Source organism: Salmo salar, chromosome 04 (genome assembly GCF_965601325.2).
Source record: "Salmo salar chromosome 04, fSalSal1, whole genome shotgun sequence".
Classification (NCBI taxonomy): domain Eukaryota; kingdom Metazoa; phylum Chordata; class Actinopteri; order Salmoniformes; family Salmonidae; genus Salmo; species Salmo salar.
In genome coordinates, this window is record NC_138294.1 from 88,741,639 (window position 1) to 88,767,357 (window position 25,719).

General features: G+C 42.0%; 2 protein-coding genes across 5 annotated transcripts; both read left to right on the plus strand.

Annotated features, from left to right (window-relative positions):
• The first annotated feature begins 58 nt into the window (after positions 1-58).
• On the plus strand, positions 59-8,783 carry pigw (phosphatidylinositol glycan anchor biosynthesis, class W). 3 transcript variants are annotated; one of them, XM_014198287.3, is made up of 2 exons: positions 59-151; positions 5,226-8,783. In XM_014198287.3, exons 1-2 carry the CDS (start codon positions 74-76, stop codon positions 6,723-6,725), a joined length of 1,578 nt encoding a protein of 525 aa, XP_014053762.3. In that variant the 5' UTR covers positions 59-73; the 3' UTR covers positions 6,726-8,783. The 3 variants fall into 3 exon arrangements, with proteins under 3 accessions (XP_014053762.3, XP_014053763.3, XP_014053764.1); XM_014198288.3 differs by having other exon boundaries at positions 59-148; XM_014198289.3 differs by having other exon boundaries at positions 94-287.
• Positions 8,784-9,718: 935 nt separating this feature from the next.
• On the plus strand, positions 9,719-25,338 carry ggnbp2 (gametogenetin binding protein 2). 2 transcript variants are annotated; one of them, XM_014198285.3, is made up of 14 exons: positions 9,719-9,994; positions 10,713-10,841; positions 11,477-11,557; positions 11,747-12,000; positions 12,379-12,477; positions 13,205-13,318; positions 13,445-13,654; positions 18,067-18,241; positions 18,490-18,678; positions 19,108-19,333; positions 22,816-22,941; positions 23,528-23,679; positions 23,923-24,135; positions 24,487-25,338. In XM_014198285.3, the coding sequence occupies exons 2-14, from the start codon at positions 10,749-10,751 to the stop codon at positions 24,673-24,675; spliced, it is 2,121 nt and encodes a 706-aa protein (XP_014053760.1). In that variant the 5' UTR covers positions 9,719-9,994; positions 10,713-10,748; the 3' UTR covers positions 24,676-25,338. The 2 variants fall into 2 exon arrangements, with proteins under 2 accessions (XP_014053760.1, XP_014053761.1); XM_014198286.3 differs by having other exon boundaries at positions 19,108-19,279.
• The last annotated feature ends 381 nt before the right edge of the window (positions 25,339-25,719 follow it).

Below are 25,719 nucleotides of genomic sequence, written 5' to 3' on the forward strand. Positions count from 1 at the left end.
ACGCACACTCTCCGTGACATAGAACACAGAAACTCTTAACCCAGCTCGTTCCGCCCACACCGGCTGTTGAGTCATGAGTACGCACACTCTCCGTGACATAGAACACAGAAACGCCCATCTGCAGAACGCGGAAATAACAATTCACCAGGTTGTGGTAGATTTTCTTTTTTAAATACATTCATCGAGGATGTGGACTACATTTTTCTCTCCGATTAATCTAGGATGATTCATCTATTATAAAACGTATATTTGTTTTGAACCAGGCTAGCTACCGAAGTTAAAGTGCGGTAGGTGGAAAAATAATCAAGTCTGTATGATGTATTGTATGATGTTAGTGCCAAATGCTGGCTAGCCAGACTCTTTGTCTCAGTGAGGCGTAAATGATTTTCAATCTTGTAATCACATTTTGTAATGAAATAATGAGTTGGTTGGCATACAAGTAAACTTATATTTGCTTGTACTTCATAATAATAAATATATATACTGCTTAGCTATCTCGTTATGCAAAAGTCTCAACTGAATCCTGAGTAGGCTGCCGGCACTGCATCTCAGTGCTAGATGCGTCACTACAGACCCTGGTTCGATCTCGGGCTATCACAACCGGCCGTGATCGGGAGTCTCACAGGGCAGCGCACACTTAGCCCATCGTTGTCCGGGTTAGGGGAGGGTTTGGCCGGTGTAGGCGTCATTGTTAAATAATAACTTGTTCTTAACTGACTTGCCTAGTTAGATAAAGGTTCAAAAAATATATATAAAAAATCTTTGCTATGTTCAGCTCTGACTTCACCTCATTGAAGTTGAAATTAAAACATTCATGGTGCTTTCAAGACAATTGGGAACTCAGAAAAAACGAGGTCAAATCATGACGTCAGGGATCTTCAGGTTGGAAAGTCTGAGCTCTAGAAAGATGCCTTAGTTTTCGACTTAGAATTCCGAGTTGGATGACCGTTCAAAAGATTCCACGCTCGTTTTTTCCCCCCCGAGTTCCCAGTTGTCTTAAACGCTCTAAAGTCTGAGAGTTCTGAGGTCCCAGTTGATTTGAATGCGGCATCAAAGGTAGATTCAGCGGGTGCACAAAGTAAACAGCTTGTCGGGTCAATTTCCACAACAACTTCATTTCGAACTTGCAACTTGTTTTATTCTATTATTCTAGAGTGTGGAAGCATAAGGCTAAACTTCTGTTGAAGTTAGAAACAGCTGTTTTCATCCCATACCTACCAAGCTTAAGCGTAAAAGGTAAATCCATTTGAATCATATTAAAAGATAGAGGATGCATTTTTTTGTATGTGCCATTATAGCTTCTGTGACAGCATGGGCAGAGCTATTGAGGCTATCTCAATTTTGAAGTAGTCCATTTTCTTTTTTATAATTGTCTGATCCCTCCTGATGACCTGGTCGGACACCACTCCCAACAGGGTCACCAGGAGGGATCAGCCAATGAAGTTGGAAGTCTGACCCAGTTGACGACATTAAAATAATGGAAGCCCTCTTCTTCTTCTTTTTCCTTGAGGTTTAATGGTGGTTGGCATCCAATAAATGTTGCATTACCGCCATCTGCTGGACTCGAGTATAACTCCCTTATACTTTACTTGAAAAAATAAAATAAAACAAATACCCTACCATCTAACACTACATTCACACACAAAAAAAAAAACCCTACTCCACTATTTAAATCTATTTAGTTCTACTTCAGGCCAACAACCTGAAAGGATGGGACACCACCACTTAACACACCCTGTAACTCTGATATCAAGTCTCGCACACCCAAATACCTCTGCAGCTGCCACCACAACCTCTATTTTCTGCGACTTACGTTCCATCCCTGCAGTACAGTTGATAACCATTGCTATAAATGCCAAAAATCCAATCTTACTGAAACATATATCACTTGATGGTTTATCCCTGTTCTGGTACGGATCTACTCGTCACACCACTTCTCTCAGGATCCCTCCACCATTGACCTATCTTCCTCTACTTTCTTCACTGCCTCAGCATACGACAACTTCTGCACTACTCTAACCCTGGAAACCTCAATCTGCCTCTCTCACAGGGGAAATTTCGAATCCCCAGCCCCATGGGAACCCCATCAATTAAGACACACCTACTCGTTCTAGGGTATTTTTATTTATTTATTTGTAGAATAATAGTGACGACATCAAAACTATGAAATAACACATATGGAATCATGTAGTAACCAAAAAAGTGTTAAACAAATCAAAATATATTTTATATTTGAGATTCTTCAAAGTAGTCACCCTTTGTCTTGATTATTAAATTATTTATTTATTAAACCTTTATTTAACCAGGAAGGGCTCATTGAGATTTAAAATCTCTTTTTCAAGAGCGTCGTGGCCAAGATAGGCAGCACCAAGTCATTATAAAAATTACAGACAAACAACATGAAAAACTACAATTAATCTAGTAAAAACCATAGAATTCACAAGAGTATGACAGCTTTGCACACTCTTGGAATTTATATTTTTATTGAATTGACAATTTTACTTCTAAATACTACCACGAAGATGATCGCCGGTCCAATGGTCATATCTATTCTATTATCTATATTTCTATATCTATTCTATTATCTATATTTCTATATCTATTCTATTATCTATATTTCTATGGTTTCAATAGGTTTCCTATGGAGGATTGAGAGTTTAATTTAAAACAACAGATATTCATGTCAACATTCTCTGATGTGTGGACCTCCAACCATCTTTGTGGTACCATTTTGAAAAAGGTATTCTCACCCTGTATTCAAGAGCATGTGTCTCAACCGATGGCGGGCACAACACGCCCCTTGGATGATGTAAAATAGGGTAAACAAGCAACAAGATAATAAAATATGAAAAATCTGCGTTTATGCGTTTTAGATAATTGACGTTAAAGAAAAATGTATACTTTTTTTTAGTGAAACGTTTTTTTTTCTCCAGACATTATACAATTGTTTGAAAACCCTGTTTGTAAGCTTTTAAATAATATTTAAACCATTTATCTTTTCAAGTGATGAAGACATGGATGTCTCATTGTATATTGGGGTATGCAAAAATGGGTTAACTTTGAGTACCTGAATGTTTTGTCATTCAGCTCTAAAAAGCCACTTTCTGACCACTTCTACAATGGGCAATTATGTATGGAAGGTTTTGTTCTAATCTAAAAGTGGTGCCGTCAAAAAGAGATTGAATTCAAATGGATTTTACCCCTGAAGAAAACCCATCCGCATGCTCAGATACTGTGTCTAACTGTGTGCGAGCGAAGTCTTGAATCTCGCTCACTGCAATATCTGCAGTGCTTCTAGAGGCAATGTTATTTCGCTGAGTTTAACTTTTAAGGGGTTAGGGTAATGGTTAGGGGTTAGGGTAATGGTAGGGGTTAGGGTAATGGTTAGGGGTTAGGGTAATGGTAGGGGTTAGGGTAATGGTTAGGGGTTAGGGTAATGGTAGGGGTTAGGGTAATGGTAGGGGTTAGGGTAATGGTTAGGGTAATGGTAGGGGTTAGGGTAATGGTAGGGGTTAGGGTAATGGTAGGGTAATGGTAGGGGTTAGGGTAATGGTAGGGTAATGGTAGGGGTTAGGGTAATGATAGGGGTTAGGGTAATGATAGGGGTTAGGGTAATGGTAGGGTAATAATAGGGGTTAGGGTAAAATAGGGTAATGATAGGGGTTAGGGTAATGGTAGGGGTTAGGGTAATGGTAGGGGTTAGGGTAATGATAGGGGTTAGGGTAATGGTAGGGTAATGATAGGGGTTAGGGTAATGGTAGGGGTTAGGGTAATGATAGGGGTTAGGGTAATGGTAGGGGTTAGGGTAATGGTAGGGGTTAGGGTAATGGTAGGGGTTAGGGTAATGGTAGGGGTTAGGGTAATGGTAGGGGTTAGGGTAATGATAGGGTAATGATAGGGGTTAGGGTAATGGTAGGGGTTAGGGTAATGATAGGGGTTAGGGTAATGGTAGGGGTTAGGGTAATGGTAGGGGTTAGGGTAATGGTAGGGGTTAGGGTAATGATAGGGGTTAGGGTAATGGTAGGGTAATGGTAGGGGTTTGGGTAATGGAAGGGTAATGGTAGGGGTTAGGGTAAAGGTAGGGGTTAGGGTAATGGTAGGGGTTAGGGTAATGGTAGGGTAATGGTAGGGGTTAGGGTAATGGTAGGGGTTAGGGTAATGGTAGGGTAATGGTAGGGGTTAGGGTAATGGTAGGGGTTAGGGTAATGATAGGGGTTAGGGTAATGTTAGGGTTAGGGTAATGGTTAGGGTAATGGTTAGGGTAATGGTAGAGGTTAGGGTAATGGTAGGGGTTAGGGTAATGGTAGGGGTTAGGGTAAAGTTAGGGGTTATGGTAATGGTAGGAGTTAGGGTAATGTTAGGGTTAGGGTAATGGTTAGGGTAATGGTTAGGGTAATGGTAGGGGTTAGGGTAATGGTAGGGGTTAGGGTAATGATAGGGGTTAGGGTAATGGTAGGGGTTAGGGTAATGATAGGGGTTAGGGTAATGGTAGGGTAATGATAGGGGTTAGGGTAATGGTAGGGTAATGATAGGGGTTAGGGTAATGGTAGGGGTTAGGGTAATGATAGGGGTTAGGGTAATGGTAGGGGTTAGGGTAATGGTAGGGGTTAGGGTAATGGTAGGAGTTAGGGTAATGGTAGGGTAATGGTAGGGGTTAGGGTAATGGTAGGGTAATGGTTAGGGTAATGATAGGGGTTAGGGTAATGGTAGGGGTTAGGGTAATGGTTAGGGTAATGGTAGGGGTTAGGGTAATGGTAGGGGTTAGGGTAATGGTTAGGGTAATGGTAGGGGTTAGGGTAATGGTAGGGGTTAGGGTAATGGTAGGGTAATGGTAGGGGTTAGGGTAATGGTTAGGGTAATGGTAGGGGTTAGGGTAATGATAGGGGTTAGGGTAATGGTAGGGTAATGATAGGGGTTAGGGTAATGGTAGGGGTTAGGGTAATGGTAGGGGTTAGGGTAATGGTAGGGGTTAGGGTAATGGTAGGGGTTAGGGTAATGGTAGGGTAATGGTAGGGGTTAGGGTAATGGTAGGGGTTAGGGTAATGGTAGGGGTTAGGGTAATGGTTAGGGTAATGGTAGGGGTTAGGGTAATGGTTAGGGTAATGGTAGGAGTTAGGGTAATGGTAGGGGTTAGGGTAATGGTAGGAATACCCTTATATCCTGATGGCTACTGTCCAATACTTTATGAGGTGTTGGAATGAGGATTTTCTTTTCCTCTTTTGTAGGAAATGTCAAGTCAGAAGGAATTGAAGGAGGCGTTCGTCAGCAATCTGAATGGGACCAGCCTTGGGGAAGTTGCCCTGGGCTCCTTTCTGGCCCCACTGTGCCTGATCAGCAGAGGACTGTTTCTGATTCTATACCATCTGGGCAGGGGGGCGCTCCCCCTCCCCTGGATCGCCCACCTCGTCCTGGACTTCTCCATGATCATACTACCCCTGGTCTTATCATGCACCGTTCTGAGTGACATCCTTCACCTAGTCATCCTGGGCCTGATGGTTGTGTCTGGGGCTATGCTATGCTATATCTACCGTACCAAAAGGCCAACCAGACCCAGGGAAACTTCTAAGGACACTGTTGCCAAGAGCTTCTTCCAGAGCCATGTTCAGTGCAACCAGGTCCCCTTTGTGACTATCTTTAGAGTCCTGGTCAATGTGAAAACGGCCATTAGCATTCTAGCTGTCGACTTCAGCGTGTTCCCAAGACGCTATGCCAAAACAGAAACCTACGGAACAGGGGTTATGGACTTTGGTGTTGGAGCCTATGTCCTCGCCAACGCCCTCGTCTGCCCAGAGGCACGGAGGAAGGAAGTCTCAGGATCCAAGTTAAGCCAAGTGGTTAAACAGCTCGTGTCTGTCTGGCCCCTGGTCATTCTAGGCTTGGCCAGGCTGGTGAGTGTCAAAATGTCTGGTTACCACGAGCACGTGTCAGAGTATGGTATGCACTGGAATTTCTTCTTCACCCTAGCCATAGTCAGAGTGGTGGCCTCTGTGCTCTTGGCTCTGTTCCCTGTCAACAGGTCATGGCTACTGGCCCTTCTGATTGGAGGACTTTACCAAGTGACCCTGGAGATGTCTGAACTGAAGTATTCCATCATCCACAACAATGACAGGACGGGAGGCTTTCTGCAAGCCAACATGGAGGGGGTTTCATCTGTTGTGGGCTACATAGCCATCTATATGGCAGGGGTCCAGATTGGACTGTATGTAATGCGACCAAGGACACTGGTCAAAGAGTGGATCAGAGTGATTTGGAATCTCTTATTGGGAAGTGCTGTGCTGTATACTGCCCTGATCCTATGTCAGGCCTCTGTTGAGCCAGTGTCTCGCAGGATGGCCAATCTACCATTCTGCCTCTGGACTATTGCCCAGTCAATGTTTTTCTTATCCTGTTTAGCAACTGCTGATGTTATTTTGTTTTTTATGAAAACGGTATCAGGTTGCGTATTGGTGTCGTCTTCCTGGTATCCTTGTAGAAAGGAAGCTTCTGTATCTGAGGAGAAAATGGAGAAAAAAGTTGAGGGACTTTGTCTCATTCAAGCTGTGAACCGTAATCAATTGTTGTTTTTCATGCTTGCCAATTTACTAACTGGAATCACAAATGTGTTAGTAGATACATTCAACAGTAGTGATTACATTTCTGTGTGTGTTTTGCTGTCATACATGTTCATAAATAGTTTTGCGATATACATTTTACATCTCATGAAAATCACAGTAAAATTCTGGTAAGCACAATGCCTGCCTGTTGTTCTTATTTTAAATAAGTCATAGAGACTTATTCCAATAAACTGTAGTGTTTCGTTTTGTTACATTGTTTTTCATATTATAGTTGATGTTAAAGGTCCTGAACAGTCATTCTGATTCCCATGTAAAAAAGCCTTTTGAGTGACTAAAATATCACCTGTAATTTTTTTATTTTTAGAAATGCTCAAATTTTTTTGAAAAACTAAATTTTTCTCTCATGGCTAACTACCAGGAAGTTAGAAAAGACAGGCTGAGTGGGCGGGGATCTTATATTCATGAGCTCGCCTTGAGAGACAGCTCTTTGAAACGCTCTTATGTTAAGCAGCGTGGACGTAGTGAGCAGTGTTGCAGTAAAATCATCTCAAGTTAATTTGGTGATACACTTAACAACTCAAACATCAGTAACCACGTTTTTATGTGGGTAAAGTCATACCGTATTAAAAGAAAATCATGACAGCTGTGATGAAAACTGGTAGTTTGAGCACAATTTTTGTAAATGCCGACAGAATTCGTTCATTCGACATGGTGGGATCTTTTTGTGTCTGTAAAATTAATTATGCGAAAAATGGTGGTGGAAATGCCTTTATGAGCAAAAATATCAAAGTAAACTTGGAGTCACTCGATGATATGTTGTGTGGTCCGCCCACTATGACTCTGGGAAACCGGGCAGTTTATTAGGCTACAGATTAAATAACTTATGATGAACTTCACAGGGTGGTGAAAGTGCACGGTGATGAGCTTATGCACAAAATAAATATTTGGATCTACTTAATTCAATTTTGGACAGTAGTTACACCTAATGGAAACAGGTTATTTTTACTTGAAATTATTATTACAGATTTACTTAATTTACTTGTGTTGTTCAAACACTATTGAATTGAGAAATAATAAATGTGTCAGATTGACCAAATGTATTTAAGCATTCGTGTTTCTAACACAACTGGGTCAGAAAGCATGCAGTTTATTAGGCTACAGATGAAATAGATTATGAGTAACTTCACAGGGTGGTGAATGTGCACGGTGATGGACTTGATGCTCCTTTCCAATAAATATCAAGAGTCTTATTCTGATGACATGATACTATTTTGTAAGAGTGAAATAATCTCATCATGTAGGCTATACCCACACTGTATCTGCCAGCTGTTGGCTAGAGCGCACGTGCCAAGACCAGAGTGGGCACAATCGCTAATTTAACGCAAAATGTTTTGTGACAAAACCTTCAGTAGAGTTGAAAATGTGATGGAAACCCATTTAGCGTGTATTTTTTATTTGGTACATGGGAATTGAACAGCAAAAGTCATTTTTATGTGCACTACGTCATCACGCACAGCCAAGTAAATTTGATGGAAAATACATCTCTAGTGGGGAAATGCACATATTGTTTTTTATGCAGATTTTAGAATATTAGCATGAAAATCGGTCGCCATTTGGATGAAAGCCAAGCTACTGATGTCAATTTGTTTTATACTTCTCCCGTTTGGCATGTCTGTTGCTATGTGGTTTACAGCAGCATTGACGGATGTGTTGACATGACAACTGTGTCAGAGTTTTGAACTAACCTACCCAATTAGCTAACACCAGACACAGGTGAAGACCTAGCTAGCCAGTAACTAGCTAACACCAGTATCTTCGCCATAGACAAATAGTATAAACCACGCCCCTCGGAAAACACGCCTTCTCCGATGTTGGTTACAAGGTTGATCCTTATTTAAGAGAATATCATGTTACCATTGGTGTATTAAAATGAGAATTAGGGTGATGTCAACCTATCCCCTTAATAATCCCGCCTCCTGAATCCAAGCGTTTGATATGGGGAGGGGACCAGTAACTTTATGATCAAACTTTATCAATGTAGAAGCAACAGAAATTTTTCATCATTTGGTCACCAATACTTTGATCTGGTTTCATCCAAATATCATCACATTTCATGAAAAACATGATTTTGACTGTTCATGACCTTTAAAGCAAAAGTTGCCATTGTAAATATTATGCAAATATGTTGTACAAATATGATCTCTTGATAATAAACTGCTTTCAAATGTTTCGTTTTTTAATTCACATTTAATGTTACTTTGATTAAATATATTATCATAGAGCCAGCCAGGAGAAAAAAATTGTTTAGGTCCACCAGGAATAACATTTCCCCTCTTTGTCGACCCCTAGCGCTCGATTTTGAAAAATAATTTCCAGCAGGGTTAGTGCTATTAATAATCCTTGGGACGGCCATAACACCCATTGAAGTCGACATTTCAAATGGTTAAGGCAGGATTGGATTTCCCAAACTCGGGAGTCGAATGGGGTGCCCGTTTTGGTTTTTGCCTTAGAACTACACAGCTGATTCAAATAATCAACTAATCATCAAGCTTTGATAATGTGAATCAGCTGTGTAGCTAGAAACCAAAACGTGCACCGAGCTTGGGAAACGCTGGGTTAAGGTTAGGCAAGGGTTGCGGTAAGCCATTTCGCAACACTCGCATTAACATCTGTTAACCATGCGTATTTGACCAATACAATTTGATTTGATTTGAAGAGAAGTCTGCCACAGATAGAACAATGAGACAGATATTCCACCAGATGTATAAATGTGAAGCATCCGCTTGGCGTTTCCGCTCACTACCAAATATGGTAGTGAGAGGAAGTCCAGTGGACGGCAATGGGAGAAGGTGGAACGAGATGGATTTTGGCCGATATTCTGCTAATTTTCTCATCGATGAAACATTTGATCTCAATACAGTTCTCTGTTCCCAAAACTATATGTTACGAACAGAGTGGACAACGTTTTTTTTAGGCTTTACCCTTTGTTAAAGCACAAAAAAATGCAGTTGTTTAGAAGGAGTACAAAGGCGAATTGAGTTTCTGCACATGCGCACTTTACAGAGTAGGCGTTGTCTAACAGAAATATGCAAATCTTTAATAGAACGCACCAATCGGATCTCGCTAGATCGTTCTTAGCTTTGCCCATTTTCTTACTTGTTCTGCCCACTATAACTCTTTGTTTTCATTTATATACGACAGGCTGTGGTTTTATCTAGGTTTAGTTATACAAATCTTTGGTCTCTCGTTGCCATACCTCCAAAATCACGAGGTTAAAGTTTGGTTAGGGACGTCCCGATAATCCCGGATTGCACAAACTTTGCCCGGAAGTTATTTTTTTGGTTCGTACGTCTTGAGGGCGAAGGTTACCGCCGGCACATACACCTCTGTCGCACTTGTTTTTTTTTTTTTTGTAATAAAAAGACACCTTTTAAAAGCGGGTAAGTAATATACGACGATTGCTTGTGTCTACAAAATTATGTCATTATAAGTTCGGAAAGGAGTGTCCGTTTTATTTAAGAACATGGACAGGATTTGTTAACTTACTCTGAGGCGAGAGCTAACCAGTTATCTGTGGCATTCTGACGATTCAATTTGATTAGAATTTCCTCAGACCCTGAAACGTAGCTGCTACATAGCTAACTTAACATAATGTTAACCACAACTAGTTACTAGTAAATATGAACAAAGCCAAATGGTGTAATCTAACACATCATGACTGGGAGTTTTTGTATTTTCTTAAAGATTTTGCACCTCAGTTTCAAAAACCAACTGAAGTTCTCTCAAAACTAGCGAGCTAACTTTGCTACTGTAAGCACCATGCTAACTAGCCAGCGTTTATTAGCATCCACTTAACTAGCGTAGCCAGCAAGTTAGCCATGATAAATATGCCAGAGACTTGGTACAATTGGTCAACCACATAAGCGTTTTATTAAGAATACTCGAGAAATTGTTGCCGTCGCCATATTTGCATATCATTTAACTAGTTAGTTAAGGATACATTGCAATGTCAGCTTCCAATTTTATTATTCGTTAACTTTTGATATTAAGCAATGACAAGGCATAGAAGTTGAAATGACCCGCGGTGTAAACGTTAGCCCTAGCTATTGGTGAAACTGCGACTGTTGGATTTGCTCAATCTGTCCCCACTGTGAACAGGCAGTATTGCTACCACCACGACAAGAGCTGGAAGACATGGCGCGCCTGGTTGCGGTTTGCAGGGACGGGGAAGAGGACTTCCCTTTCCTCGCAAGACAGATTCCCTTGTACATCGATGACACTCTCACGGTAAACATTTTTACCGTCTAGCACAAGGTGCTGTAGTTGTTTGAAAGGTTTTGCAATCAGGTACTCTTCTGAAAGAAGCTAGCTATGTCGACCAGGAAACTCGGGTCAAATGCTTTAACGTTAGTTGGGAGCGAGATGACTAATGTAACTAGGCCTCTCCGACAACTAGCGTTAGCAAGCTAACTTAGCTAGCCCGATTCTCCAACCGGCTTTCCAGTCAGCAATGTTTGCTAGCTATTTTGGCATAACGAGCTATCTCGATCTGTCATGAATTTGCAATGATTCCCTGATGTACGTTATGCAATGTATTTTGGATTTACGTTTCTGAGCTGTTAGGCCAGCCTAACTGACCAGCTAACCGGCAAACTGTTACTTGTATGCGGTTGCTAGGTAGCTTGTTAGCTGGGTGGGTGGCTAACTTACATTTTTATCATTTGAGCAGCTGTAGCGTATTGGATACTGAGCCTGGACATATGTTGGCTATGCAGGAACTGTATGGACAGGTTAATGTTGAAATAGCATTCATTTAGTGGATAGCTTTACCCCCTCTACTTAGCCTGTGTATCAGTCACGTTGTGGGATACTTGTGCTAATGACACTTTCACTATCAATATATGCCCCTCTTTTTATTACAGATGGTGATGGAGTTTACTGACAGTGTCATGAACCTTGACACTCACCAAGTCAACAGCTCTCAGATGAAGCAGTTTGTTGAGGTGAGTGCTGTGATAGAAGATTTGAGTTTACCTTTCAAACATGGCTTGATAATATTTACCCGTAAGACTGTTGGTCATACTTTGCTCACGGATTATGCCTTTTTATTTCTTCAACACTTAACTATTACACTATTACTAAGTCAAGTGTTGTCTCGTGTGCCTGCCTGCTTCTGCCCCCCCCCCCCTCAGCATCACAACATGCTGAAGCAGCAGGACCTGAACATCGCCATGATGGTAACTTCCAGGGAGGTGTTCAGCGCCCTGTCCCAGCTGGTGCCGTGTGTGGGCTGCAGGCGGAGCGTGGAGCGCCTCTTCTCCCAGCTAGTGGAATCCGGGAACCCGGCACTGGAGCCCCTCACTGTGAAACCCACCGGCGTGCTGTCTGTCACCAAGACCTGCATGGCCGACGCAAAGACGCTCTACACCCTCTTTTACGTCCACGGGTGAGCGAGACGCGTGTCGCAAGACTAATACTCCTGTTACCTTCATACTTACTTGGCCTGTCAGACTGCTTCACTTGAAGCCTACCTTTTATTGACCTGTCACAAGACCCACTCTTGCTGTGGCCTGTCTTTTATCTGTACTTTATTGGCCAATTTACCTAAGAAACAATCTTTCTAAACTGTGCCCTCGATTGACAGCAGAGATATTGCATACAATTTCTTACGGCCATGTAAGAATCGTGTGTGTGGGGGGGGGGTGTTTTGTGTTTCATTACTTACATATGCTAAAATCTGACAACTATGTTTTTATGGTAAACTATTAGTATAAGTAATGTGCTAGACAGGAAAATAAACATGTTTTTTTTTATTTTTTTGTAGGTCAAAGTTGAATGACATGATCAATGCCATTCCAAAAAGCAAAAAGAATAAACGCTGCCAGTTGCACTCCTTAGAAACACACAAACCTAAGCCTTTGGGGTGAGTCACATTTAACACCGCTATTTATCATCTGTTAAACTGCTTGTATTGAACTTCATGTCATGTATGATACCATTTTTGGAGAAAAAAAACAAGTTGCAAAGCCTGTTCTCTCAGACCTTGTAAATTAAATGTTGGCTGAATGTCCACATTTGTCATACCAGGGCCAAACTAGGCTATTTGAAACTGCAGTAAGTCATTTGTGATGTGCAGTATTGTAGTGTCTTTAAGATATCTCTGAATCTTTAGAGGAGAAGGCAGCGTAGACAAAAGGCTAGGTTTAGAGAAAGACAAAGATGGAGGAGCCAAGACAGACAGCAGATGTAGCTTCGTTTTTCACTTTGGATCCCTTCAGGCCCCCAGCAGGTAGGAAGCAAAGCAAACACAGCTCGTTCGTTCAGAGCGTTTCTATGTGACATTTCTGGATGCTAGTTAGTTAGCGTCAGTCTGAAGTAGTTTACTCCATTGTCTGGATCGTGTCATACATTATGTTGTGCACATGTACATCTGTGAAGCTCTACATTTTTTTTAAGGTAAAATACTTTTGAGTTAAAGAGCATTTTAATTTGGATTTATCCAGTGAATACTTGCCAATGTTAAGTTGGCATGCCTGTCCTTTTCGTCACCTCTATTGTGAAGCTGACTTGATAGGTTTATTTATTGAAATAATATGCTGATTTGAGTCGTGCATGATGTTAACAATGGGGGGGGGGTTTGCTGCTGACAGGGGAAGCTGGATGGATGTGTGGGAGCTCATGTCTCAGGAGTGCAGGGACGAAGTCGTCCTGATCGATAGCACCTGTCTCCTGGAAACCCTGGAAACATACTTGCGCAAGCACAGGTAAGTCACGGTAATGGTTTTAAGTAATATAGGTCATGTTTACATCCAATGGGCTTCATTTTTGCATTAGACTGCTTGGAAATTGTACTAGTGTTTTAATCTTCCCTTCCCTTCTCTTCCTTTCAGGTTCTGTACTGACTGCAAGAACAAAGTACTGAGAGCATACAACATCCTTGTAGGGGAGCTAGACTGCACTAAAGAGAAGGGCTACTGCGCTGCCTTGTACGAGGGACTCCGCTGCTGTCCCCAAGAGCACCACGTCCACGTCTGCTGTGAGACTGACTTCATGGCACATCTCCTGGGCCGAGCCGAGCCTGAGTTCTCCGGAGGTTACGAGTATGTACACTGCTGCCTTTTCCCTTTGTTCTATAATATATGTTCTATACACGTGTAGTAACCTTCAGTACTGGACAAATAAATTGTCATCCTTAAACTTAAAGAATTATTTATTTTTTCTAAAAATTTGTTGAAAGTGAAAGAAAAACAGTTTGGTCTCCACATATTATTGTATTTTCAACATTACAGAACCAATTTTATTATTGTTCAGTTTACAGTTTTTATTTTAGAAAATTTCCTGGACCAAATGATTGCACCCCCCCCCACAGCTAGTACTTGATTGCACAGCCTTTAACTGCTCTATTTCTTCAGTGTTTGAGGGGTGACCCCACATACTGCTGTTGTCAGCACTTGCCATAGGTTTGGATGGGATTCAGCCACTCCACAGGGATGGAAACTAAGTCACCTTTCGGCGAACTTCACCGTTTCGAATCTAAAATAGGTGACCTATGCGATTCGTGTAGATCCGATGAGAAAAGTATGGGAGGGGGGGGTTTGGATCACTACTGGCTGTAAGCGAATGAGTGATGTGGGTTTGGAGCAAGACTGTCTGCTGTATCCCTTTACATTACATTTACATTTCAGTCATTTAGCACACGCTCTTATCCAGAGCGACTTACAGTAGTGAATTCATACATTTTTTTTTTTTCTTCTCCGTACTGGTCCCCGGTGGGAATCGAACACTATGCTCTACCAACTGAGCCACACGGGACTAGGTATCCAAGGCTGAGCCAGTCGTTCACATAACAGAATGTAGCGCAGCACCTCGACTGAAGAAACGAGAGACAACCAGCTTACTAGTTACAGCGTCAGCTAGCGCTGTGGGAAGGCAGCTTGCCGTTTACAGCAGCACGTCGCCTACACGATGAGGTAACGTTAGGTGAGAAGCTGTAACTTTACTTCATGAGCTTGTAACCGAAAAACAACTGGCATTTGGAAAGTTTTTTTGAGGTGAGGGAGAAAGTGTGTTGTTGGAACAAGTATTAGCATTGTTAAGTATCTTGCTAACGTTTAGCTGGATCGTATTCTCCGTTAGCAAGCCAGAGTACTGTTGAGCAACGTTAGCCAACTTAAAAATCAATTATTTGAGCCGTTATGGTGTGAAAATTAGCTTGCTAATAAAGTGAGACGGCTAACGTTACAACATCAGATGAGGTAACATTAATAACCTAACCAATTCGTTTAATAGTATTAACTGGTATACGAGTCCTTGCCGTTGTTGTGCCGAAATTCCCCCATTTGCCATAATTTTGCGGCGACTTGCTTGCTAGTTGAGATTTTTGCTCTTCTTTTCACTCCGTTGTCATTTTAGCCTACATTTCACTGATCTTAATAGCAGAAAGCATTTTTCTCTGCGGTTTTCGGTTTGGCTAAAGCCCTGGATGGCTGCCCATGTCGCCCATACCCAAATCAGCTCCTGATTTTTATTACATTTTAGTCATTTAGCAGACACTCTTATCCAGAGCTACTTACAGTAGTGAATACATACATTTTTTTTTTTCTTCTCCGTACTGGTCCCCCGTGGGAATCGAACCCACAACCCTGGTGTTGCAAACACCAAGCTCTACCAAATTAATCTCTTTGCTAAAATTCGTCATCTCTCCCATGTCTTATTCGACTAGTATTTTTTTAAATGTAAGCATAATTCAGCCATAGTTGTTCTGAAATGTTTATTACTTCCCAAAGTTTTACTCCCTCCTCTGTTTAATATAACACACATTTATTAATTTCGGTTTCCTATCCTGACGTGAAGTTTGTTCTATAGAAAGTATTTGACTCTGTGTGCCACAGAAAGTATTTAACTCTAGCCACAAAATGAAGGAAATTATAAGGGGGAGCGGGGATTCTGGCACTTCCTCAAGTTATAACATGTTAGTTGCTTACTGGACCCTGGAAATCTGTGTGAAATTAGTTAACTAGCTAACGAACTAACCACTATCTGTTAACTAGTGTTTTCCCTCAACAGTATGTGGTTAACTTTCAGAATGAGAGAATTAGGTGAAAATGAGGTGTTGCTTGTTAAACAATTGGATTCAGGGATCAAGTGTAGCTGGGCCTGGTTTAACCTGGATGCCACTATAGAGGTGAAAGGAACAACACACACTTTCCCTATTTCTCACTTTTTCAAAACAGTGGATAAAAAGGGGTATGCCAGGTATACTCTCTGCCTGAAAGAGAGAAATTATGCCTACAAAGGGTCTCATGCATGGCTGGCACCTTGTAGAACAGATGTCCCCAGGCAGAAAGTGTATAATGTGCAGTGTAGCCCAAAGATATTGTATTGTTGTGTTGAACTTGACAGTGAGGGGGGGGGGGGGGGGTGTGTATTATACTTTTTAAAATTTGTTTTATTTTACTCAGTGAATGTTTTTGCAGACATGTAGCCTTGTGCACTTGATCGATGTCTATTATAGTGGCCACTATAATAGAGCAAAAACAGAATGCCTGTTTCATTCTAGTTCTACTTTTTTTAAACAATTTTTTTTTTTTTTTTTTTAAATCCCAAGTGCAATATTTAGATGTTTGTGTGGTCATAAGTGTTCTATAAAGGCTGTCATGACTAACTGCAATATTGGTGTTTTCTTAAGACTTGAGGTTCATTTGCAGTGAAGTCTAGGCAACAAATAACAATGGCATGCTTTCTTTACACTTTTTAGCTGTGAGTTAGGTTCACATTAACCACTATTTTACACACAGACTGATCATATTCTTTTGTTTTAATTAATTAAAACCTGCATTTCCTCCTAGCAGGAATTTTTGTTGTTGCATGTGCAAAAGAAAAATGTGAGCATGACATCAGCAGACTATCAGGTGTTTTTGGAGTCCAATATTTAAGTGTCCCAAAAACTGGCTCTCCATTGAAGGTCCCAAACACACATCAAAAGCACCCAGGTATGGTTCAAGAATAGTTGCTAGACTGTTCTGGACTCTTCATTGGAAGAGTCCAGATCTGAATCACATCCAAAACCAGCGAGTGCAGATAACAGAAGTTGATGGAAGGCATCCCTTAAACATTGAAGAAGTAGAGGAGTTTGTTGCTGAAAAGTGAGCAAAACTTCTGGTAGAAAGGTGCTGCAAGCTCATGGCTACAAGGAGTGTTTGTCTGCAGTTGTCTTGGCCAAAGGCTGTGCGTCCAAGTACCAGCTCTAGGACAGTGATGTAGTCCAGTCACTTAACCTCGAGGTCTAGTCCCTAATGTCCAACTCTGAATCCTTTATACTTCTTTATACAGAAGTCCCTTGGTAGTTCTGAAAGTAGCTGGGGTTTTTTAAGCAACATTTCATTACACTAACCAGGTTTCGATCCAACGTTTTTCTGAAAGTAAAGTACTTTGGATGAAAAATGTCACAACGGGCCGGTTTCAAAGGGCAAATTTTGTCGGTGAACTTTTCAAATGTTGACAACCAAAATGTTCTCGACAAGGTGGGATCTTTTTTATGTCTAACATTTATGTGAGAAATGGCTGTGGAAACACCTTTTTTTTTTAATGTCAAAATATTAATATAACCATATCGAAGTAAACTTGGAGTCGCGCAATATGTTGTGTGGTCCACCCATTACGACTTGGGAAGGCATGCAGTTTATTAGGCTACAGATTAAATAAGTTATGAGGAACTTCACAGGGTGAATGTGCACGGTGATGGACTTGATGCTACTTTCCAATAAATATCGAGAGTCTTATTCTGATGACATGATGATCGATGCTTGGCTGCTGTTTAACAAATAAGTTATTTTACTCTTTTGTCCATGATAATCTCATGTAGGCCAGTTGTTGGCTAGAGTGCACGTGCCAAGACTAGAGAGGGCACAATCACTATATAACTCAACAGTTTGTGTGACAACCATAATCAGAGTAGAAAATTAGATGGAGTTATTTTTATGTTCACTACGTCATCAAGCACAGCCTTTTATCTGCAACAAGTGAATTTTTATGGAAACTGGTCTCTGGTGGGAAAAATTAGTTTTTCATGTGAATTTTAGAATTCTTTTCTGTCGCTACTGTTTAAATCCCAGTCAATTTTTGTCCATACGATGTCTTTTTAAAGTTTACAATTGTGTATTTAGAAAATAAAGTTTACAAAAATACAATTGCTTCTGCAATGTTGAAAATCCAATAACATGGTGTGGAGCCCAAACTTTTATTTTTTTTCTTCCCTTTTCATGTTCATTTCCTCATGTCTTGTAACATAAGGAAAGTGCCAGTATATTTGACCAGCACTATAGTAGTGAAGTATGATTCACTCTGCCGTTGACCTTCTGATGTACTTAGTTGTAGTTCTTCACTAACTTTTTTTTTGTTTTGCTAGTTAAATGTTCTAGAATTATGACGTTCTAGAATGTCATATATATATATATATATATAGAATTTAACATGCAAATTCGAACACGACTCCTGCCCCTCTCGCGTTCAGGCGCAGAGAACGGCACGCCAAGACCATTGACATTGCGCAAGAAGAGGTGCTCACCTGCCTGGGCATCCACCTGTACGAGCGACTGCACAGAATCTGGCAGAAACTGAGGGCAGAGGAGCAGACCTGGCAGATGCTCTTCTGCCTCGGCATCGACGCTTTACGCAGAAGCTTTGAGGTTTGTTTGCACAATGCCTGCCAGCATTAGGCTACCGAGCTTATGTGACATAGACATGTTTTATTGATGGAGGTGATGTATGGCGAGTGCTTTCCCATCCGACACAAGTCTCTGTTTACAGTGCGGTGGCATGTCAGTGTATGTATTGACTCATTTGACATACATTTTTTTTATATGTTTATTTAGCCAGGAACCCTCTCTTTTTTTTTTAATATATAATAACGACTTGGTAACACCCATTTCCCCAGACGGCGGTGGAGAAGGTGCAGGGCATCAGTCGCCTGGAGCAGCTGTGTGAGGAGCTGTCGGAGGAGGAGAGGGCCAAGGAGCTGAAGCAGGAGAAGAAGAGACAGAAGAAGAAGAACAGACGCAAAAACAAGTGTGGCTTCGACGTGTCTGAGCAGGAGGCCGGGGGCAAGGACAAGAGCCTGGATGAGGTAACGCTTCATCGTTTTCCCCACACACACACACCCATACACACCACACCACACACCACACACCGCACAAACACACACACACTGAGGCAGCATGACAACAGGGAAATACCAGTGAGTCTGTTATAGGAAACTGTCCTCGCATGCCATCAGCACACTTATTCCACATTATCTGGTTAACCTCATCCAGGCTAACCATGTTATTGACGGATTAATAGTGTGTTCTTTTTGTGATCTTGTTGTTCACACATTGTGTTTCAGACGGTCAAAATGCCATCAGTAGGTTTAAATGGCAAATATAGCCATCAAATGTTGTTTTAAATTCCTTAACTCTCCCTGCCCATAACACTGTCCTCCCTTTTTCTATGGTCTGGCCATTTAGGGACGTTACTCTAATACTGTCCTGTCGTTCTGTTATCGCCCCCCATGCAGGGTTCATTAGAGTCTGTGGAGAGCGGTGGCTGCAAGGCCTGTGGAAGCCGAGAGGAGGAGGAGGGTCATGTCAGCTGTGTGGAGGTTGTCGTCACCAGCAACGAGAGCACTACTTCCTGCAGCTGCCCAGATAGCACCGTGCCCATCCTGGGCTCTCCTAAAGTCAAGAAAGGTAATGCTGTCACCACCATCCAACCATCACTCAAGACCAGACACCTGACCCTGGGTAAGATCAATCTTACCAATGACAGCCGTCCTTTCTGAAATGTATTTATTTGATTTTAAGGGACCATGTACAATTGAAATGTGTATCTCAAGATGTGATGTATTTATATCCTAGCTAGACAGCTAATTGTCATCTTCGGTCACGGTTGATGAATCGGCAGGCTGAGCTCTTTGTGTGTTCCAGTTCCATGTATATATTTAATGGTTTTCCCTTTATTCAGACAGGAGGCAGAGTAGCAGTGGGCTTGGGATGTGTACCCACACTGACTGTGAAGGTGTATATTGTCAACAAGCTGTTGTCCGGCTTATCGTTTTTACATCTAAAATCATGGAAATTGTTGCTTTTATTTTATTTTTTTATATATTTTTTTTTTGTTCAGTGTAAATGCACAATTTGTAAGCTATTCAAAATAATACCCTAGTCTTTTACGATCAACCATTTGATTGACTCTATAGGCTTAACGGAGTTTTATCTTATAAAGTTGTTTTGCGATTTTTAGCAAAAATACATAAATTATGAGTTGGAAGTTGTCTCACTAACAACTTTATTTTGAAAAGCTTACAAATTGTGCATTTACACTGAACAAAAATATATATATATTTTTGTTTACAGTTAGTTTCATATAAGGAAATCAGTCAATTGAAATAAATTCATTAGGCCCTATTTTATGGATGTCACATGACTGGGAATACAGATATGCATCTCTTCATCACAGATACTTTAAACAAAAAAGATCATGCTGAAACATGAGGTGATGGCGGCGGATGAATGGCACGACAGCGGGCCTCAGGGATCTCCCCACGGTATCTCTGTGTATTCAAATTGCCATCGATAAAATGCAATTGTGTTCGTTGTCCGTAGCTTATGCCGACCCATACCATAACCCCACCGCCACCATGGGGCGCTCTGTTCACAACGTTGACGTCAGCAAACCGCTCGCCCGTAAGACAAATAGGCCTATTATCCAGGCTATGCCTTTTGCCTATCGAACTGCAAATCCGAAACGTACAATCAGATAAAACAAATGATTATTTATAACGTTCTTTGTGACCCTATTTTAATTATTACCAAAAATAACAAATGAACATTGGCTTAGGCTAAAAATAAATAGCCTAAGCATATTAGGATGTGCATTTTGAAATGTACACATCCTAAATATAGGCATAAAAGTTACAAAATAAGTACTAAAATTATCTAAATTAGTGCAACAAAAACTGCAAGTAAGTCTTAAGGTTTGACAGAATATTTTTTTTCTCCTGTGCTCGGGGCTGTGTGTCTCTGTGTCCTCGGGGCTGTGTGTCTCTGTGTCCTCGGGGCTGTGTGTCTCTGTGTCCTCGGGGCTGTGTGTCTCTGTGTGTCCTCGGGGCTGTGTGTCTCTGTGTGTCCTCGGGGCTGTGCGTCTCTGTGTGTCCTCGGGGCTGTGCGTCTCTGTGTGTCCTCGGGGCTGTGCGTCTCTGTGTGTCCTCGGGGCTGTGCGTCTCTGTGTGTCCTCGGGGCTGTGCGTCTCTGTGTGTCCTCGGGGCTGTGCGTCTCTGTGTGTCCTCGGGGCTGTGCGTCTCTGTGTGTCCTCGGGGCTGTGCGTCTCTGTGTGTCCTCGGGGCTGTGCGTCTCTGTGTGTCCTCGGGGCTGTGCGTCTCTGTGTGTCCTCGGGGCTGTGCGTCTCTGTGTGTCCTCGGGGCTGTGCGTCTCTGTGTGTCCTCGGGGCTGTGCGTCTCTGTGTGTCCTCGGGGCTGTGCGTCTCTGTGTGTCCTCGGGGCTGTGTGTCCTCGGGGCTGTGCGTCCTCGGGGCTGTGCGTCCTCGGGGCTGTGCGTCCTCGGGGCTGTGCGCCTCTCTGTGTCCTCGGGGCTGTGCGCCTCTCTGTGTCCTCGGGGCTGTGCGCCTCTCTGTTTTTTGAATGAGATGCTTCTAGATTTGAATATAGGCCACAATTTTTTTTTTTTTTTTTTATATTATTAAAAAATAGTGCAATGAGGAACCATTTTAGGGGAAGTTGATTTACCATGTCTGGCAGGGAACACCACAATGTTTACCTCTTCTGCCCCAGAGTAGTGAATTCAGCAGGATGATGGACTTGTAAATGTTAACAGTTTGTAGTCTGTCCATCCTTTTCCCTGAATCTTTTTGCATATTCTGCAAGTGACTTCGGTCAGGTCTTTGCTGCTGGTCCTGCATCTTTATTAGAATGACATTATGCACCAAATCACAGTTCTGTTATAACCAATGTGTAGTTTATATTGTATTTTTCCTGCCATTTTGACACCTACGTGCACACACTAATATCTGGACAGGATGATGTGTCATTCCAGACATTGCCCAATCCTAGTGTGTGTGTGTGTGCGCACACACCATGAACAAAAGTATGTGGACACCTGTTGGTTGAACATCTCATTCCAAAATCTTTGGCATTAATATGGAGTCGTCGTCGTCTGTCCCCCCCCTTTGCTGCTAGAACAGCCTCCTCTCTTCTGGGAAGGCTTTCCACTAAATGTTGGAACATTGCTGGAGGGACTTGCTTCCATTCAGCCACAAGAGCATTAGTGAGATCGGGCTCTGATGTTGGGCGTTAAGGCCTGGCTCGCAGTCAGCGTTCCAATTCATCCCAAAGGTGTTCAATGGGTTTGAGGTCAGGGCTCTGTGAAGGCCGGTCAAGTTTTTCAACACGATCTCAACAAACCATTTCTGTATGGACCTCGCTTTGTGCACAGGGGCATTGTCATGCTGAAACAGGGCATTCCCCAAGCTGTTGCCACAAAGTTGGAAGCACAGAATTGTTTAGAATTACATTGTATGCTGGGGCGTTTAAGATTTCCCTTCACTGGATCTAAGGGCCCTAGCCCGAAACATGAAAAACTGCCCCAGACCATTGTTCCTCCTCCACCAAACTTTACAGTTGGCACTATGCATTCGGACAGGTAATGTTCTACTGGCATCCGCCAAAACCAGATTCGTCAGATGGACTGCCAGATGGTGAAGCGTGATTTATCACTCTGTTGCTTTCAGAGGCAGTTTGTAACTCGGTAGTGAGTGTTGCAACCAAGGACAGACACTTTTGTGCTTCAGCGCAAGGCGGTCCCATTCTGTGAGATTGTGTGGCGTACCACTTTGCGGCTGAGCCGTTGTTTCCCCTAGCAATTACAGTTGACCGTGGCAGCTCTAACCGGGTAGAAATTTGACGAACTGACATGTCGGGAAGGTGGCATCCTATGACGGTGCCATTTTGAAAGTCACTGAGCTCTTCAGTACGGGTCTTTCTACTGACAAAGTTTGTCGATGGAGATTGCATGGCTGTGTGCTCGATTTTTTTTTTTTTTTTTTTTTTTTTTTCTTTTTTTTTAATACACCAGTCAGCAACGGGTGTGGCCGAAATGGCTGAATCCACTGAAGGGGTGTCTGCGTACTTTTGTATATATGTAGAAGCATTACCAGCTAGACCAGCCTCATTGAGTTTATTATTTATTTAATTGTTTGGTCATTTCTTTAGGTCTGTCGCCTCACAGTAATGGGAGTGACTGTGGTTACTCGTCTAGCATGGAAGGCAGCGAGCCTGGCTCACAGGAAGGATGTGACGTCGCCTGCACTGAGGGTATCTGCAACCACCACGAAGCAGGTTGGTCCATCTTCAGTTAATGGTCCAAATAGTACTGGCTAGTTGTGTCAAAGCTAAAACAAAATTGGGATTTGTAACGTTAAGAAAGAAAAAAACTATCCCGAACCCCCCCCCCCCCCACACACACAAATTTGAATCACAGTACAGTTATTACAAAACATATTATTTTCTGTGTTAAGGCCTAACTAGAAGATAACTTTTCCCAGACCTTTACAGCCTGTCATTTTAAATAAAACCAGAGTAAGGAGGGGAACTTTAGGCTACTTTTGTGAATTTGCGAGGCCTGTAAGACAAGACATTACGAGATACAGATTACGAAGTCGTATGTGCTGGCTCACCTGCTCTTTCTCTCTGCTAATGATGCGTGTGTGTGTGTGTGTTCAGTCTTCGGTCTGTTGCCTGTAGAATATCCTAGCCTATTCATTGATGATAGCCTTTGCTTTACTGAAGTTATCAGATATTGCATGCCAAAACATTGCGAGGTACTGCTTTCCCTCGCTATTCACATGGAATTTAATGAATTTGTCTTATGGTTTTAATGGACCCCCCCCCCCTTGTCATCTCCTTGTCGTCTTGTCATCTGAAGGAGACTACTTGTGTGGTCATCAATGTGCTGAAGACAAGGAAGAGGATGGTATGGACAGCTGTGTGGAGTGCTGGGCCAGCTCTGAAGAGAACACCAAGGGCAAGAAGAAGAATAAGAGAAGAAAGAACAATGGCTTGTTATCTTACTATCAGGTGAGATGAGAATGTCCTAGGATGGGATTTAGCAGCAATTCCTGCTTTAAAAAAAATATATATATGTATATAGTATTTTCCCATTCATATAGTCTATAATTGAAATTGACCTTTCCCCTAGCCAGATTTTCTTGATGGGTACGTTAGCCTAGTCAGAGATGTGATCTGGTCATGTCATTCATTGTTTCTCAGGCAAAACTAATTAAAAATAAACTTTTTTTTTTTTTTTTTCTTTCTCAACAGGGTCCAAATGCAGAGGTATGTGTTGTGGAAGAGAACAGGAAAGGGCAAAACACTGCTGCAACGTCAGCCGTGTGCAGAACCAAAGAGACGTGTGCCCAGTTGTGCCTCGACACCTTTTCTAGTATCGCACTGCAGTTACCGTGTGCAGAACATCGAAAGAACCTCAGCCATTATCTGGAGGATACCAGTGCCAAAAGTCTCATTGAACTACTGGTCAGTGACGGTTTTTTTCTTCAAAAAGTTGGGATGGTCACTTCAGTGTTGACGTTATTATTTGTACTAGTTTTGAGTTCCATATGGAGTGGTAGGATGTAAAACATTTGATTCAACGTGTGTGTGTGTGTGTGTTTTGAAAGTCCTGTGTGGCTCAGTTGGTAGAGCATGGTGTTTGCAACGCCAGGGTTGTGGGTTCGATTCCCACGGGGGACCAGTATGGATTTTTTTTTAAATTAAAAAATGTATGCATTCACTACTGTAAGTCGCTCTGGATAAGAGCATCTGCTAAATGACTAAAATGTAAAATGTAATCAGTGCTTTTTTTTGTTGTTGTTGTACTAAAAACAGGATGACTCTGAAGTGACTTCAGATGAAGAGAACTGCCTCACGCAGGATGAGATCCAGTCGTTTGTGGACAACAACAAGTCCTTCTACAACAACCGTGACCAGTACCGACAGCACCTGAAAGATAAATTCACCAAGTACTGCCACGGAGGTGCAGATTGGTTTGCTGCCGCCACCACCAGCGTCAATTAATGAATTAGCTGCCGTTGCACTACTCTACTGTCATGATATCTTGTTGCCGGGACAACACACATGGTGATTACCACCCCTCTGCTCGCACCGCCTTTTAAAGGAGAAAGAATTCACTAGTGCATTTTAGTCTTGTTCAATGATCCCCCCCCCCCCCACACCCCCTCTTTGTTCAATGATTCCCCCCCACACCCCCTCTTTGTTCAATGACCCCCCCCCACACCCCCTCTTTGGTTGAAGTACATGTGGTTCTTATTTTCCCACCTCTGTTCATCTTCTGTCACCTCTTCCTGTTCACCTTATCACACCGTCCTTGTTGTTGTCGTCCGTCCCACCCTGACCAAACCCGGTTTCTTTTCTGGTCTCATTTTGTAGGGCTGTTGGTTTAGAGCACAGTGGGTCTGTTAATTAAGCTTGCAAGCTGTGACATTAGGGTTTAGATGTTAGTCTTGTTTTTTTGTTTTGTTTTTTTCTCTTGTCTCTTCCTCTGTGATGCTTCATTTTAGTGGGAAAAGTTGTACCAATAAATGTGTACAGAAATTATATAATCTGAATAGATTTTACAGTAAAACATCCATTTATAACAGGGGTTGGATGTGATGTTAAGAAGGGTGCAATGTGTAAAATTGACAAAATAAAGAATATTTATTAATATGCATTACAAAATTGTGCTGTAACTTTTTTTTCCCCCCCATTCTGACATGGCAACCAGGTCATGCTATGTTCATAAAGAACCAGGAGATGGCGTGATGTGACGAGGTTACCCTCACAGATTGGGAGCTGTAATGTCAGAACAGTATACTTTACCGTCATCGGACTAATAATTTAATACCTATATTTTTTTTATAGTCTGCATTACATTTTCACACACAGTTTTGCAAGAACTTAAGTTCAAACTAGCTGCTCTTGGTGGCGAAAGAATGCAACACGCATGTGAAAGTTACATGATGACAAGGTTTACTATTTTGCAATACTGTAGATAAGTACTCCTCTGACTAGTTAAATAGTGAGGATTACGTTTTGTCTCCTTAAAGATACATTCAATGC

Bases quoted from the DNA above. Each gene is read 5' to 3' on its own strand.
- pigw (XM_014198287.3), top strand. From the start codon at position 74: ATGAGTACGCACACTCTCCGTGACATAGAACACAGAAACGCCCATCTG. The intron at 152-5,225 runs GTGGTAGATTTT...CCTCTTTTGTAG, and splicing joins AAATAACAATTCACCAGGTT to GAAATGTCAAGTCAGAAGGA.
- ggnbp2 (XM_014198285.3), top strand. From the start codon at position 10,749: ATGGCGCGCCTGGTTGCGGTTTGCAGGGACGGGGAAGAGGACTTCCCT. The intron at 10,842-11,476 runs GTAAACATTTTT...TTTTTATTACAG, and splicing joins ACATCGATGACACTCTCACG to ATGGTGATGGAGTTTACTGA. The intron at 12,478-13,204 runs GTGAGTCACATT...TGCTGCTGACAG, and splicing joins CACAAACCTAAGCCTTTGGG to GGGAAGCTGGATGGATGTGT.